This window comes from Garra rufa, chromosome 7 (assembly GCF_049309525.1).
Source record: "Garra rufa chromosome 7, GarRuf1.0, whole genome shotgun sequence".
NCBI classification, from domain to species: Eukaryota; Metazoa; Chordata; class Actinopteri; order Cypriniformes; family Cyprinidae; genus Garra; species Garra rufa.
Genome location: NC_133367.1, coordinates 35,360,730 through 35,377,961, shown reverse-complemented (window position 1 = coordinate 35,377,961; position 17,232 = coordinate 35,360,730). Strand labels below are relative to the sequence as shown.

Genomic DNA, 17,232 nt, shown 5'->3' with positions numbered 1-17,232 from the left:
GTACCGAGTTTGGTGCAGATATCTCATTCCATTCAAATGTTATAGCCATTTTAGTAAAAGTGGCCCCGTCAGTATTGAACGTTTTGGAGGCCCTTTGCGACCGTGAGTCAAAAATGTTACTTTTTTTTGATAATTATTGATAGTCAGAGTCCAGAGAATATTTCTGCACTGGTTTGGTTCCGATCGGGCGAAAAACCTAGGACTAGTTCGCAAAAGTAGGTTTCGGACAAACGTCCAGTTTTCGGGGTCAAGCGTACGTCGCAGCTCAAAAATTTTGCAATACACTTTTGTTCGGTCTGACCCAAGGAACGCAACGATGTAAAGTTTTTGAGTCTACGTCAAACGATTTACGAGATTATGGCCAAAATGTCAAAATATTTGGTTTTTTGTGCTGTAGCGCCACCTATGGTCCGATTAGGCTCATTCTTTTTTCAGGATGTCCCCACAGGGAGCTCTACCTTCTGGCCAAGTTTCAAGTCTCTAGGCCTTACGGTTTGGGCTGCCCGTTCAGTTTTAGAAAAAAAAAGAGCTTAATATAGCGATTACAAATAAACAATATAGCTGCAAGCAGCAATTAACGGGGTTCGAGTATTTAAGGTCTTTACGGCTTCTATACTGTTAGGGTGTTTGCCAACATGAAATATATGGCTGACACCAGAACATATCCATCACGAAGAATAGACTCACAAACAGAAACATACACAGAAATGAAATGGTTAAACTATTGTGTTGATTAAGCATGATCACAGACACAGACAGAAATTTTGCACACATATTTTGTTGCACATAAGAGATTTGTACAATAAATGATAAGTGACAACATGCTTAAAACTTGTGTTTTTAAGATTTGATATATCATTGTCATGTTTCACTGTAATCATAATCATGTGTAATTGTCAAATATGATATATCTGTATAAATTAAGTTGTGATTTGAAGAGTTATAACAGTGATTTAGCATCACTTACATATAAATTCAAAACTACATAAAGCCATTAAACCCTACAAAGCACTGTTCTATTAACATATGTAAGCCCATTAGTGGTATTCTACTGCCATCTAGTGGCTATAGTTGTACTTTTGTTGAAATAGAGGTGCATTGTTTTTAAGCTTTATAACTATTAAATTGCCTTTTTTTTGCCCAGTGTCCATAAACATATGCTTGTTTTGAATCATATGATACATAATTTTACTTAGGTTTGTGAATTTTTGTTTTATTTTAGTATTTGTAAACTTTAATGTACACTAGATAAAAAGCATATTATGAAATGGCTCTGTTATAGCTGTCCAAATGCAAATCTTCAACATTTTTTTTTGATAATTATTGACCAAGAGAGTCTGGAGAATTGAACTGCACTGATTTTATTGAGTATGGGTTGAAAACCCAGGACGAGTTCACCAAAGTATGTTTTTTAAATTATAACAGGTATTAAAAGAACAGTTTGATTGACAACAGTGGTCCTAGAGGCAAAGTTGTTCAGAATGAGGAGATCTATCATATGATATGAAGATATAGTGTATATGTGAAGATATTGACGTTTAATTGGGTTTTTAGTTCTATATACAATAGAAATATCATGTTTTTGACACCTTTTTAACTGTTATAGCGCCACCTATTGTCCGATCTTCATGAAACTTTGCATGCTTGTTAAGGGTCATCTGCTACATGTTGTCACCCATTTTTGTAAGGTTTTGAGTTTTTGTTTAGGTTTTATAGGCATTTGGATATATATTGCCACGCCACCTTTACTAAATGAGCCCATTATAGCCAACCAAAGGACAAAATTCAACATTTTTTTGATAATTATTGATCTAGAGAGTCCAGAGAATATTACTGCAGTGGTTTGATCCAGATCGGGCGAAAAACCTAGGACTAGTTCGCAAAATTAGGTTTCTAACATATTTGTGAATAATTAATGAACGATTTGATTGACAGCAATGGTTCTTGGAGCAGTTTTTCTCGGCATGAGGAGATCTATCAAATGATATGCATATTGTGTGGATGTGTGAAACGCCGCGCGATTCCAGAGCCAAAAAATCTCGTTAGCGCCAACTAGTGGCCGATTTCTTTCAAAATTCTTACAGACCTTTAGGGCCGTGAGTCGAACATGCCCACCGAGTTTCGTTCTGATTGACCTCCGTTAACCTTGTCAAATAGGTGCTCAAACTTCATTGGCCAATGGCGGCCATGTTTTTTGAGATACGCCAATGTCCTCATAGACCCTTGTGCCCCTTTGGTCCAAGAGTCTACATACCAATTTTCAAGTCGATCGGACTAACTGCTGTGTATTTATAGCCAAAAATATGTTTTTTCCGTCTTATAGCGCCACCAAGTGGTCAAGCTCCGCAATTAGTTTTGATTTGACCAAGGATCGAGCTTGTACATATGTGTACCGAGTTTGGTGAAGATATCTCATTCCGTTCAAATGTTATAGCCATTTTAGTAAAATTGACCCCTCACTTTCGAACGTTTTGGTGGTCCTTTACGACCGTGAGTGAAAAATTCAACTTTTTTTTGATAATTATTGATATTCAGTGTCCAGAGAATATTCCTGCACTGGTTTGGTTCCGATCGGGCGAAAAACCTAGGACTAGTTCGCAAAAGTAGGTTTCGGACATACGTCCAGTTTTCGGGGTCAACCGTACGTCGCAGCTCAAAAATTTCGTAATACACTTTTCTTCGGCTTGACCCAAGGAACACAACGATGCAAAATTTTTGAATGTACGACTAACGGTTTACGAGATTATGCCAAAAATGTGAAAAATTTGATTTTTTTGCGCTGTAGCGCCACCTATGGTCCGATTGGGCTGATACTTTGATAGGTTCTCCGCGCTCCATGCTCTTGCTTCTGACCAAGTTTCAAGTCTCTAGGCCTTACGGTTTGGGCTGCACGTTCAGTTTTAGGGCGGAATAATAATAATAAAAATCCTAACAAATACAATAGGGATTCAGTGCTACGCACTCGAACCCCTAAAAAAAAAAAGAATTGGTAGGAGCTGATCCTCCCTATACGCAAAATACACAAGCTTTGTAGGTCCCCCGAAATATCTCTCAACGATGATGTAGTTTTAGTTTTTGGCCAGCGGATATGAAAACATGAATGTTCATTTCTTTTAATGCGGTGCGGTGTTGCCCTTTCTACGAAAAAATCAGTCAAATCATGTAAAGTGAATTTCGCAAAGTCTCTTGAGACAAAAAAAAAAAAAAAAACAGGGTTGAAAGCATACTGAGCCGCAGAAAAGACACTGTTTCTCAGGCCTTTTCTTTGAGCACGATTCGCGAATGAGTGAAACACGGACAAATATGTTTCATTCATAACCACTCATCCCCCACACCCCTATAGTGACACAGTTTTGCGTAGGGCTCCCAGAAGTCTAGGATCAGCACTGGCTAGGGGTGCCAATAATTATGGCCAGCATGCATTGGTGAAAAATTTAGTTCACTTTCACACTTTCAATTGTTTTACCTCAATGAAAGGTTCGAATTTTTGAAACAATGAAGATTTATTTTCACAGCTGCCTTTGCTGGCATTCACCAAGGGTGCCAATATTAGTAGAGAGCACTGTATGCATAGAAGGTGCACTAATACAAATGTACTCATCCCCATGTCATCCAAGAAGTTCATGTCTTTCTTTCTTCAGTTCAGAAATTCAGACAGAAATTAGGGAAAATTCCAGGATTTTTCTCCATATAGTGGACTTCAATGGGGATCAATGGGTTGAAGATCCAAATTGCAGAAGAATAAGGGTCTTATCTAGTGAAACGATCGGTCATTTTCTAAATATGTAAAAGTATATTTAAACACTTTTTAACCACAAATGCTCGTTTTTTAACTAGCTTGACTTCACTCATTATGTAATCATGTGACGTTGGCAGAAGTACTGACCCAGTGTTTAAAAAGTGAACATGCAAAAAAAGTCAAACACCCTTTACAAAAAAGGTATAATGATAATTTTGAAGTTGGAGGAGAACATGAGATGGAGTTTTTCACCCTACTCGACCTTTGAAGCAAAGCACACAGATGGAACTAACCACACATGATAACGTAATGTGTGAAGTCGTGCATCGCAAAGCTAGTGCAACAGAAGCATTTGTGGTTAAAAAGTATATAAAAGTATAGAAAATTAGAAAATGGGCGATCATTTTGCTAGACAAGACCCTTATTCCTCAGCTGGCATCGTGTAGAGCTTTTTGAAGCTGCATTGAAACTGCAGTTTGGACCTTCAACATGCTGATCCCCATTGAAGTCCACTATATGGAGAAAAATCCTGGAATATTTTCCTCAAAAACCTTAAATTTCTTTTTGACTGAAGAAAGAAAGAAAGAAAGACATAGTGGTGAGTAAAATTATCAGGATATTTTTATTTTGGAAGTGGAATTCGGTCTTTGTGTTCCTCATATTTATAATCCTGTGGAACAAGACATAATGGATGGATAATTTCATGCTTCTAGTCACCCTGGCGTGCTAAAAATGTGAATATACTTCACAGATATTTTACTCATAAGAATTTCTAGGGGTGCCAATATTTATGGCCAACATGCATTGGAGAAAAAAAAACTTTGTGAGTTTATGTAAGTTTCCCACACTTTCAATTGTTTTACCTCAACGAAAGGTTTGAGTTTTGTCAATGTTTTAAACGAAAGATCAAAAGGATGAACAATGCAGGTTTATTTTCACCGCCGCCTTTGCTCACATTTACCAAGGGTGCCAATAATAGTTTACTTCCATACAAAAATGTACTGATAATTTACTCACCCCTATGTCATCTAAGATGTTCATGTCTTTCTTTCTTCAGTTGAAAAGAAATTAAGGTTGTTGAGGAAAACATTCCAGGATTTTTCTCCATATAGTAGACTTCAATGGGGATTGGCAGGGTGAAGGTCCAAATTTGCAGTTTCAATGCAGCTTCAAATGGCTTTACAGGATATCAGTCAAGGAATAAGGTTAAAAAAAATACTAATATTATACTTTTTAACCACAAATGCTTATTTTGCACTAGCTTGACTTTACACATTATGTAATCACGTTGGAAAGGTCACATGAAAAAACAACGATGTCGGATGATTTTGAATTTTGAGATAAAAATGACTTATAGTTTTGCTAGACAAGTCCCCAGTTTGGACCTTCGAACCGTTGATCGCCATTGAAGTCCACTATATAGAGAAAAATCCTGGAATGTTTTCCTCAAGAACCTTATTTTCTGTTTGAAAGACATGGACATTTTGGACGACATGGGGGATGAGTAAATTATCAGGAAATTTTTATTCCGGAATCTTTTTTTTACGCATCTCATTGAATCAAAACAATAAACGGATGTTTCTAAGAACAAATTTATTTGCACTATTCAAGCCAGCACAGTTAATACAACAGTAGTGTTAAAAATGTACACTGTTTGAACTGGTAACTGAAGTTAAACTCAACACCTCAAACAAAAGACAATAAATAGATAAATTAAATTCGGTAACACATTAAATTAAACACAAACACAATTATATTTAAATAAAATAGAATAAATAAACAATAAATAAATAAAGTTTAGTGCAACTGATCTGCCTGAAGCAGAAAACCACATGTGTTAAAGAACATGTCAGGGTAGCGCAACATTTCAGTTTTTTAATGCGAATGGAAAAGCAGTTGTCTTAATTAATATCATTTTTACATTTAGTGGTTTTGTCCACTGGAAATGTTCTGGAAAGCCGTAGTTGCAAGCTGGATGACTCAATCTAAACTCTGAATCCACTACAGAAGAGTCCAGTGGACAAACTGTACTTATGGCATCTACCCTGATTATAATAGGTCTGATATGTGTGTGTCCAAATGTTTGTCATAAATTATATCTAGATGCTAGACACAACGCAGCATAATTCTTTGGTTTCTACTGTGGTCCAGTAAGTAGAAAACAGTAATATTGCAAAGTCAAGGCTCACTGCAAATAAAGCACATGTTGCTGATCTATATGTATTCAGTAATCACACACAGAGCAGAAGAGCAATAGAGAAGAGAGGAATTAACAGAGATACAATCCTCCCTGCTGTTGTTTCAACTCCACCGTTTGAGCCGGGATTCTCTTGGATTCCTCTCGGTTTCTCTAAAACATAAAAAAGGAAAACAGTATTTTGAGTTACTTTGGGCAGTCGTGGCCTAATGGTTAGAGAGTCGGACTTGTAACCCTGAACGTTGAAGGTTCAAGTCTGCGTTTGTGCACTTGTATGGGTTAAATGCAGAGTATGGGTCACCATACTTGGCAACACGTCACGTCCTTAATGTTTTGATATTTGGATTTTATATTTAGTTTTGATTGTTGGAAAATATTTAGTTTGTAAGAACTGCTATTTTGTTTCATCTTTTATTTTGTTCACTAGAATTGTAATTTTGTTTCATTTGTTATATCGGATTTCTCATTTTGTTTTAGAATTCGTTATGCTGTTTATCAAATTAAACATTTTTATTTAGAATTTATTTAGTTTACCTGGTTTGTTTTTTTGTGTCATCTTTTGTTGATCAGTTTTGTTATTTTGTTTATTTTTTGTTTAATGTTTTATTTTTATTTATCTAAGTACACATCTATTATTTTGTTTCATTTGTTATTTTATCAGATTTGACATTTTGTTTTAGAATTTGCTAGTTTGTTTATCAGATTTGTTATTTTGTTTCATTGGTTATTTTTTTCTGATTTGTCTTTTTTTTAAATGTATATTGTTTATCTGATTTGTTGTTTTGTTTCCTCTTTTATCAAATTTGTTCTGTTTATCAGATTTGTTATTTTGTTTCATTTTTTACTTTATCAAATTTGCAATTTTTGTTTTGTTTCATAACCTGTTATTTTTTTGTTTATTAGATTTGTTATTTTGTTTATCTGATTTGTTCATTAGATTTGTCATTTTGTTTTACAATTTGTTGTTTTGTGTATCTGATTTATTTTGCTGTATTTTTATTTTGTTTATCAGATTTTTTCAAATATTTGATAACATTTGTTATTTTGTTTCATCTGTTATTTCTGATTATCAGATTTGTTATTTCGCTTCTTTTTTTATTTTGTTTATTTCAATTTTTCATTTTGTCATTTATTTCATAACCTATATTTTTGGTTTATTGAATTTGTTATTTTGTGTATCTGATTCATATTGTTTCATCTTTTATTTTGTTATTCAGAATTTATGAAATTAGTTATTTTGTTTATCAGATTTGTCATTTTGTTGTAGAATTCATTATACGGTTTATCTGGTTTGTTATTTTGTTTAATCTTTTATTTTGTTTAACAGTTGTGTTATTTTGTTTAACATATTTGTTTTGCCTTAGAATTTTAGTTTCATCTCCAACAAAAGACTAAATGAAGTTTTAAAATTTGTTAGTTTATCAGATTTGTCATATTGTTTTAGAATTTAGTTTATCATATTTATATCATATAAATTTGTCATTCTGTTTATTTGTTTCATTTTTTTGTTTTTGTTTACCAAATTAGTTTTGCTTTAGAATTTACTTTTACACCTTTTGTTTATTAAATTTCTCATTTTGTTTTAGAATTTTTCTTTATCAGATTTATTTTTGTTTTACTTATGTTCACAGATTTGTCAGTTTCATCTGATTTTTTTTAAAATCAGATTTAGTTTTAGAATTTGTTATATTGTTTATATGATTTTTTTTATATGACTTTTATTTTGTTTATCAAAATTGTCATTTTGTTTATCAGATTTGTTATTTTGTTTCGGATTTGACTTTTTGTTTTAGAATTGATTTTGTTTCAACTTTTGTTTATCAAATTTGTCATTTTGTTTAAATTTTTTTGTTTATCAAATTAGTTTTTTATTTGTTATTTAGTTTCTGATTTATTCTTTTTGTTTTAAAATGTATACTATTTGTACGATTTGTTTCTTTTTTTGTTTAGAATATCATTTTTTTTGTTTAGTTTTTCATTTTGTTTTAGAATTTGTTAGTTTTGTTTCAAAATTTGTTATTTTGTGTATCTGATTTATTTTGTTTAACAGATTCGTTTTTTTTTTGTTTTTTTTTTTAATTGGTTATGTTCTTTGTCATACTGTTGTTTTGTTCGTCTGACTGCTTATGTTGTATTATATTATCTAATATTTTTTAATCCCAATTTCTTTTTTTAGAATATATACTGTCTTAGAACTTATTTTGTTTCCCAGAGTTGTTATTTTGTTCGCCACACCAGTTATTTTGCATTATTTTTTTTATCAGATTTGTTATTTGGTTTTATAATGAGTTTTATACTCTGTTATTTTGTGTGTCAAATGAGTTTTTTTTCCCTACAATGTTTATTACACAGATTTGTTGTGTTTTTGAGATTAATTTTGTTTTGTGATTTTTATTTTTGGGTCTCAAAATTAGCCGTTTTGAATTTCTCCATACTACTCTTGTTCACTAAACAGCTTACTACAGGTAGCCCCCCCTCCCCCCCCAATCCATCCCATTGGTCGAGGCAGAAATGATGCACAGGACTACTTGAACAAACAACTGAAAGTGTCACAGAGCACCAGTGTTTACATTCTGTATTTCAACCTATAAACAGCTTGCTGTGCAGTTGCCTTCGCACATTAAACCTGGACAAGATAAAATATTTTAACAACAATACACACTTCAGCTTACTTCAATGCACTTAAATACCAACCACTGATATTTAGGAGAAAATTAAAATTTTTCATCACACCTTCGACTTGAACACTGACGCATTCATTGAGACCAAACTCAGGGATGAAGCAGCAGTACGACCCTTCATCACCTTTCTGAAGATTCCCAAGCTTGAGGGAGAAGTTTCCATTTGAATACTCTGTAGGAAATGTTTCAGTTCTGCCTTTGTACTCTGGGTCCTGCTCCTTAGTCGTCCCTTTGCCATTTTGTATGTCGTAAACATTCTTCCTGTCCTCATATCTCCAGTGTGCAGTGATGACTGTAAGTTGCCTGGTCCCAGGATGGCACGGCAAAACTGCAGATTCTCCAATAAAACCCTGAACTGTTTCCTGCACAGATGCTGAAACAAAAGCAAAGACAGACCAGGAACACGTGAAAGCCAGTTGATATTCAGGTTTAAAAAAAAAAAAAATCAGCAATTTTATGTTCTTACCTTCAATCAAAAGTAGTATAAAGAAACAGACGAGCAGCACACTGCAAAAAACAAACAAACATGAAAACCACACACAGACATAATAAACTGTGTTAAACTTGTATTCCCAATATTAAAGATATGCCTCAGGGTACTAGTTACTGTTTAATAAAAATCGCTTTCCCTGAGAGGACTCATAGACTTCAACAACAGGTACCGCAGTGACACAGAGGTCAACAAACGTCATTTATGATGACAAAAGTGGATGATGAAACCTATAACAGCAAAGTTTATAAAGACAAGCAGCCTCAAAAGAGCTCAGCTTACTGTTAAATACTGGCTTGCTTTAAATGAGCTTGACATTTATATACATTTACATTAGCTGTACTGGATAACGGTGTATTTAGATGATTAAAAGTCGTTTAAACCTTATTTATATATATATTACATTATATATAATGATTATTTATATGCTTATAATTTAAAGTTATTCATCTGAAATGAACTGCAACAGGTGCAGTTTGACATCAGATAAGAAAAATACAAACACAAACTATATACGTTCGTCATATAATATAGATTATTATTATTATTATTATTATTATTATTATTATTATATAGGCATAAATATCCGCGATGACAATTTTCTGTAATTAATATGTCAAGAATTGGAGATTTGTTTATGTTTAACTAGCCTGGCAAGCTAGTTACTAGAAATAAACGCAGCTAACGTTAGGTACCTAACCGCGCAACCAAACGGACAATTTCTGAACGGAAGCTTTGGAAATTACATTTGTCTGATTCTGGGGATATTTAGGAGACGTTATCGTCGTGAATCGATCGATATTTATATATCTATCGTCACTTAGCTGGCGCAAAGCCTTTTCTAGCTAGGAGACACAGCGGTTCTTTGTCCTGAAGGCCAGACAATAAATATGTCTACTGCTCGACGACGACAATTTCAACAACGTACCTTTTAACCATGATGTATAAATTTATAACCGTGCAAACGGGTAGCTATTGGAAAGCAATACGCTGAAATATCAGCTAAAATATAATGTGAACCTGACCGTCATAATAAGCACGACATGACATGCGCACTTGCGCAAGTTCAATACAATAGGTCTTTTGTTAATATTGTATTCACTTTAAATTGTTTTATATATAAACACGTATATTGTCGTGTAAAATAACTAATATAAATTATATGAATAAAAAAAAATATACGTTTGTGTTGCATGTTTCATTTTCGAGTATTTAAGGCGAAACCTTCATCTAAACTGAAAAAAAAAGCCACGTACACGAACACACAAATTTAAAATGTATTTGTTTTTGTTATGAGTGATATGAAATATGTTCAGATGTTAATATGAGTGAATATGGGTTTTCATTCATTATTTTTTTTCGTTCATTTTTCATAGTTATATCAAATACACAAATGAATAATTGAAAAAGAAATTAATTAAAATAAATCTGTTATTAAGCTATGTAAAATACACTGAAGTCTTAAGTAGCACGGGTATATTTGTAGGAATATCCAAAAATACATTGTAGGCCTATGGGTCAAAATTATCCTTTCCCCCCCTTAATGTCAAGTAAAGATCGTGTTTCATTAAGATTTTTTTGTAAATTTCCCACCGTAAATGTATTTTTTGATTATTAAAATTTAATTTGGACAACTTTTGCGATTTTCTCCATATTTTTCTGCACCCGATTCCAGATTTTCAAATAGTTGTATCTCAGCCAAATATTGTCCTATCCTAACAAACCATACATCAATGGACAGCCTGACACTTATGACTGGTTTTGTGGTCCAGGCCAGGGTCACAAATGTTTGAATATTTCTCAAAATCCATGTTAAACGTGAACTGGCCATAAGATGTAATACCTACTGTACACCAGATGGCGCTGTAACGATTCTCATTATTTACCCACCAACCGCCAAGTGTAGAAGAAGAGGAACTGGGAAGAACGTCGCACATAAACAGAAACAGGGATGCTCACTTCTTAGTGCACTTATTGCTATTCTGCTGACCAGAATGATTTAGCAGTGCCTTCAGCCGTTCATAACCCATGCCTGATATTTATAGAGCGAGTCTCAGACAGGTGTGTGCTGTAAGTATGGCGTTTGTGAAGCTTATATCAGCTGAGATGTCTAATATTATGGCCCTGGAGTGCAGCAGCCAATGCTAAAACTGATTGACATTAATCACGTAATTGGATCTTTAGAGGTTCCAGACACTTATATTGTAATGAGTTTTAGTATATAAGGTTAAAGCTCGTGGTTGGTGTTTTATATAGAAATCTGTGTTTGATTAGCAGTAGCAGATTTGATTGTCAGAAGAGCATGTAAACAGTTAAACAGTCTTAAAAAACACAACCCTGTGTGAAAGAGATATGTGAGGACGTTTAAAGTTACTTATTCTGATATAGAGAGATTATATCACTGCTGTTCACGAGTCTAGATTTTAAAGTAAATATGCAAGAGTAATAATTTAAAAGATTCCCAACCTGAGCTGTTTGTAAAGGGTTATATAAAATTAGTTTATAAAATATTTGGGCTGCCAGTATCACAGTGAATCTAGTTATTATTGAAGTCTGAACAGTAAGGTTTTTAATGTTTTTTTTTTTAAGAGGTCTCTTCTGCTCGCTCACCAAGCCTGCATTTATTTGATCCAAAGTGCAGCAAAAACAGTCAAATTGTGTAATAATTGTACTTTTTAGAATAACTGTTTTCTATTTGAATATATTTTAAAATTTAATTTATTCCTGTGTTTTCCAAACTGAATTAATCCAGTCGCATTATCCTTTTGAAATCATTCTAATATTCTGATTTGCTGCTTAAAAACATTTATTATTATGTTAAAAAAACGCTGAGTAGATGTTTTGTTCAGGTTTCTTTGATGAATATTCAGAAGAAGTTCAGAAGAACGGTGTTCATCTGAAATAGAAATCTTTTATAACATTATAAATGTTTTTGTCGTCACTTTTGATCAATTTAAAGCATCCTTGCTAAATAAAAATATACATTTTTATAATTTCTTTCAAAAAAAGAAAAACAATTATACTGACTCCAAGCTTGTGTATAATGTTACAAAATCGTTTTATTTCAGATAAATGCTGAACTTTGGATCGTTCTGTTCATCAAAGAAAACTGAAATAAATATGCTCAAGTGTTTTAAGTATTATTATTAATAATAATAAATGTTTCTTGAACAGCAAATCCGAATATTAGAATGATTTCTGAAGGATCATTGGAGTAATGATGCTGAAAATTCAGCTTTGAAATCACAGAATTAAATTACATCTTAAAATATATTCAAATAGAAAACAGTTATTTTAAATCGTAAAAAAATATTTCAAAATTGCACTGTTTTTTCTGTACTTTGGATCAAATAAATGCAGGCTTGATGAGCAGAACAGACTTCTTTAAAAAATATTAAACATTGTACTGTTCAAAAACTTTTGACTGGTAGTGTAAATGCAGATATGATAAGCCATGATCTTAAAAACATAATCTTATTTTATTTTTAAAAGTCTGTTTTATTTGGAAGGCGATTTATTGTAGTAATTGGCATACTGTAATAATATTAATCATAATATTTTGCTTGATATTTAACAATATCAAGTATAATTTGAGTTCAGAGAAATACATTTATGATTCTGAGTCAAAAGGGTTTAGGAAATACTGAAGGAAAAAAAAAAAATATATATATATATATATATATATATATATAGTTTAATCAGGGCCTTAAAACATCATAATTTGCACAAAATAAAATTTGCATAAAATAAATTTGAGTAGAAAGTCTTGAATTCATAAAGCCATAGCATTAAATGTTGCATGCACTGCAAAAAAAATAAAATAAATATGTTAATAAAATTAATAATAAAACTAATCTTTTCCGCCGTTTTTGTCTTGTTTTTTGTTTTCCAATACAAATATCTACAATTTTTGAAATCAAGATACATTTATTTGAGAATGAAGGTAAGAAGTCTTGTTTTCTGAGGAATTTAACAAAATTAAGTTTTACTTAAAAGAAGAACAAATATCTGTCATTGGAGTTTTATTTAGTTATTTTTTTTTCTGAAACCATTAGTAGATATTTGATCAGTTCCTTAAAAAACACACAAATTTAAATTATTTCCACATTTTAGTGAAATATTCTATTTCTTCTTTATTTAATAAAAATAAAAGTATTTAAAATAAATTGTATTGATTTATTTTGATATGAGTTCAAAAGTAATGGAGATCTGTATATTATATAAATAAAATACATTTTGTTTTGTGCTTCCTAGACATTTACATTTTGAGAATATATATTACTGATATATTAATGTTTGGTTTTTCCTTAAATGCCTCCATTTATTCCTTAAATTTTCTTTACTTGGTCTTAAAAAAGTAAAAATTACCTTTATACAACCTGCAGAAACCCTGTTTATACAAATTCTCTACATTTCTAAAAAAATAAATCAAAAATACACACAAGTTGATTTATCGTGGTGTAAAGTGAAATGATTAACAGATGTGTTATAATTTGAATATCCTAACAATTCTCACGTTTGTTGTAGATGGCAGTCCCGTTCAGAATCCCCAAAAAGAAGCAGCCGTCAGATTCGTGCAGTCTTGACATGCAGTCTCCACTGTCTCGACTGCAGGACAGCAACTCACAAAAGGTAATGATGCCATTGTCTAAACGAATACACAACACAAAGATCCATATAATCAGCCAATAAAATGTGTTATGCATTGCTCTTTATGTAAAGTAACTCTTTTTACTATTACTATTCTTTTTAATATTTCTTGTTCCACAGACGCAGTGGGGTTCAGGCACTTTCAATGGAAGAACGCCTCATAAAAGCAGCTCTAATGGAAATGTGCTGTCGAAAGACGGTCAGAAGAATGAATCAGTGAGGTAAGACTTGAAAATACCATGTTTTGAAAGTTTGGAAAGCAACACTAGATGGAGCTATTTATTCACTTTGTAAGTAGTGTGTGCTGAGACCAGCTTCAGTGTTATCCTTCCACTCAAGCTTGGAGTAGTTATGATTTTTACAAATGTTTGAAATGAGTCCCCAAAGCTGTATTTATTTGATTAAAAAATGCTGTAGAAATAGTAATATTGTAAAATATTATTACTGTTTATAATAATGTTTTCAATCGCGATATTTATTAAAATCTAATTTATTCCTGTGATCCAAAACTGAATTTTCAGCAGCATTACTCCAGTTTTCAGTGTCACATGATCCTTCAGAAGTCATTCTAATATGCTGGCTCAATTATTATTGGTACTTGATTATTAATAACGGTTCTTATCATCAATGTTGAAAACAGTTTATGCTGCCTAATATATATATATATTATATTATTATTATTATTATTATTATTATTATTATTATTATTTATTATTATTATTTATTTATTTTTTTAACTATAAGACATTTGTTTCAAAATTCTGTGATGAATATAAAGTTAATTTCATTCATAGAAATAATCTTTTGTAACATTATAAATGTCTTTACTGTCGTTTTTAACGAATTTAAAATCCATGTTATTTTTTCTTACTTTAAATTAGTTTTTAGTCAGAAAACATATTATTGGGTATTTTTAAAAAGGTTTCACCTCAAATGATTGTAGAATTTTTGTCATATAGTAAGTCTGTGTCTATAGAAATCTTTAGAAATATCTAAAGAAAGACTATAGCTAATTGTTATTGCTATTGTTGTTATAGTTATTTTAGTTTATATTGTTATTTTTTGTATGTCAACGTTTTAAGAAAAATAAAAAAAATACTTTAAACCTTTGAATTGTAGAGTTTCCACAAAAATTATTAATAAATTAATAATAATAATAATAAATGTTTCTTAAGTAGCAAATATGCATATTTAGTTTGATTTCTGAAGGATCATGTGACACTGAAGACTGGCGTAATGATGCTGAAAATTTTGCTTTGCTTCAGAGGAATAAATTATATTTTAAAATATATTCAAAGAGAAAACAGTTATTTTAAATTGTAATAATATTTCACAATTTTACAGTTTTTACTGTATTTTTAATTAAAAAAAATAGTCTTGGTGAGCAAAAAAGGCTTCTTTCAAAAACATTAACAAATTTAAATTTACGATTAAAAAATTACGATTAAAAAATGTATTATTCCAATCAAATTCCTAATAACAGTATAACTGAAGCTTTTATTTATTTTTTATTTCAGTTAACTTTTTTAAATTGTTTTGTTACTTTTATTATTATTATTTTAATACTTAATGCAGTTACCTTTTTTATATTTATTTATTATTTATTTATTTTAAACTTTTATTATTAATAAAACTTTTACTATTATTATTATTATTATTATTATTAATAATAATAATTATAAAAATAATAATAATATATATTTTTATTAATTTTATTTCTTTAGTTTTAGTAATTTTAGTACTTAGAAAATTAGAAATATAGCTTTGGAAAGTATAGTGTAATCTAAACTCTTATTTTAATATTTTATTTTTTATTAAGTTAACATTTATTTCCACTAATGTAAAGTTTTTGTATATAATAATTTTAGTTAACACCTGCATGGTTAATTAATTTTCACTCTTTTCTTGTGTTCACACTCAATCTGGATTTCTCAATCCAGATTTCACTTTCTCCACTTGTTGAAATGTAATGCTTGTTTTATTAGTTTTATAATTAAAAGTATACATACATAAAGTATACATACATATGTAGTATTCATAATATATGTAATTTAAGTTATATCGTCATTGTAAAACACATATTACTGTATATGTTATAATTATTTGTTACTTTTTTTTTTTTTTTTTTTTTTTTTTTTTTTTTACTTTTAAATAAAAAAAAAAACAATACAGTCCGGGTGAGTAAAAGAGACTTCTTTCAAAAACATTAACAAATCTTTATTATTCCAAATGAATTCCTAACCCTAAGTATTAAATCATTCAAATTTTAAGATGTCAGACTTATGTTTTTTTCCTAGCAGGTGATAAAACGGCTAAAAAAAATTATAGATTTATATTGTAGCAATTATCTGAGCCACATTTAGTGAGCAAAACATCATTAACAGTTGCATAACAGAACATTTTATATGTATTTGTGTCCATTTTTCCATCGCAGACTCATCAGGCCGTCTCTCAGCGGTGACCGACGGGATCTTTCACCAGGCCGCTTCACACGCACCTGCTCGGATAACATTCCCAAAGAAGCCACACGTGGAGTATTAAGTTTTAAAATGAACAAACATCCGATAAAAATCAGCCCTGTTCAGGCAAACAAGACACCCAATAAGGTGTCTGAGACGCCTGGTTTCAGAGGCCAGTGTCAAACTCCCACCGCAGGGAGAGACTTTACAGGAAATAACAGGTGAGAATCTGAACCATGGTAAGGCGATTAGTGCATGTGGTCGAGAGCCAGGAGATTTCGCTATGATCTAGTAGGTTTTATAACATGGATGTTTATTTGTTTCAGGTGGAGACCCAAAAGAGCGTCAGATACGCTTCTCTGCCATGATGAGAACCATATGGGGGCGTCTGAAAGCTCGTCGTTCAAGATTCATAGAGGTACATGTCTGTCTTATTTACATATCAATAATATAATAAATACATTAATATTTAATTGGCTTTATTTTTTATATTTTCTGATTCCCTTTTGATTTGATTTTAGTAGTTTTATTGTTTTGTCAGTTTTATTAACTTATTTTTATTGCTATTAATATTATTTTATTTTTTAATATATAATTTTTTTTTCCAGTTTTAGTCATTTTAGTACCTAAAGGAAAGTTAGAAATGTATCTTCACAAATGTCTACTGACAGTATAACTGAAACTTTTATTTGAATATTTTATTTTAGTTAACTTTTTTGTTTAGTATTTTTTGACTATTATTATTTATTATTATTATTATTATTATTATTATTATTATTATTTTATAATAATATTATTATTATTAATTTAATTTAATTTAATTTAATTTAATTTAATTTAATGTTTCAGTTTTAGTAATTTTAGTACCTAAAATACCATTTGAAATGTAGCTTCGGAAATGTTTACTGACAGAATAACTGAAACTTTTATTTTAATAGTTTTATTTCATTTAACTTAATATATATAATTAATAATAATATAATAATATATAATAATAATTCATTTATTTATTTTCA

General features: G+C 30.9%; 2 protein-coding genes across 2 annotated transcripts in view; one reads left to right on the top strand and one right to left on the bottom strand.

Annotated features, from left to right (window-relative positions):
- Nucleotides 1-5,317: 5,317 nt before the first annotated feature.
- LOC141339030 (myelin-oligodendrocyte glycoprotein-like) lies at nucleotides 5,318-10,163 on the bottom strand. Its single transcript, XM_073844650.1, has 4 exons — nucleotides 10,036-10,163; nucleotides 9,084-9,124; nucleotides 8,670-8,990; nucleotides 5,318-6,089 (listed from the first exon to the last, which is right to left on the bottom strand). The coding sequence occupies exons 1-4, from the start codon at nucleotides 10,044-10,046 to the stop codon at nucleotides 5,971-5,973; spliced, it is 492 nt and encodes a 163-aa protein (XP_073700751.1). The 5' UTR covers nucleotides 10,047-10,163; the 3' UTR covers nucleotides 5,318-5,970.
- An 864-nt stretch (nucleotides 10,164-11,027) lies between these two features.
- LOC141338139 (uncharacterized) overlaps nucleotides 11,028-17,232 on the top strand; it is an 8,863-nt gene continuing 2,658 nt past the window's right edge. Inside the window, exons 1-5 of the mRNA XM_073843698.1 lie at nucleotides 11,028-11,168; nucleotides 13,635-13,739; nucleotides 13,878-13,978; nucleotides 16,192-16,437; nucleotides 16,543-16,634. Of these exons, the coding sequence (XP_073699799.1) occupies nucleotides 11,136-11,168; nucleotides 13,635-13,739; nucleotides 13,878-13,978; nucleotides 16,192-16,437; nucleotides 16,543-16,634 (577 nt within the window). The 5' untranslated portion in view covers nucleotides 11,028-11,135. The remainder of the gene's footprint in view (nucleotides 11,169-13,634; nucleotides 13,740-13,877; nucleotides 13,979-16,191; nucleotides 16,438-16,542; nucleotides 16,635-17,232) is intronic.

Excerpts from the sequence above, each read along its gene's own strand:
- LOC141339030 (XM_073844650.1), bottom strand. Across the intron at positions 8,991-9,083 it reads TATACTACTTTTGATTGAAG|CATCTGTGCAGGAAACAGTT; the intron begins GTAAGAACATAA and ends CTTTTGTTTCAG. Across the intron at positions 6,090-8,669 it reads CGTCAGTGTTCAAGTCGAAG|AGAAACCGAGAGGAATCCAA; the intron begins GTGTGATGAAAA and ends TTTATGTTTTAG.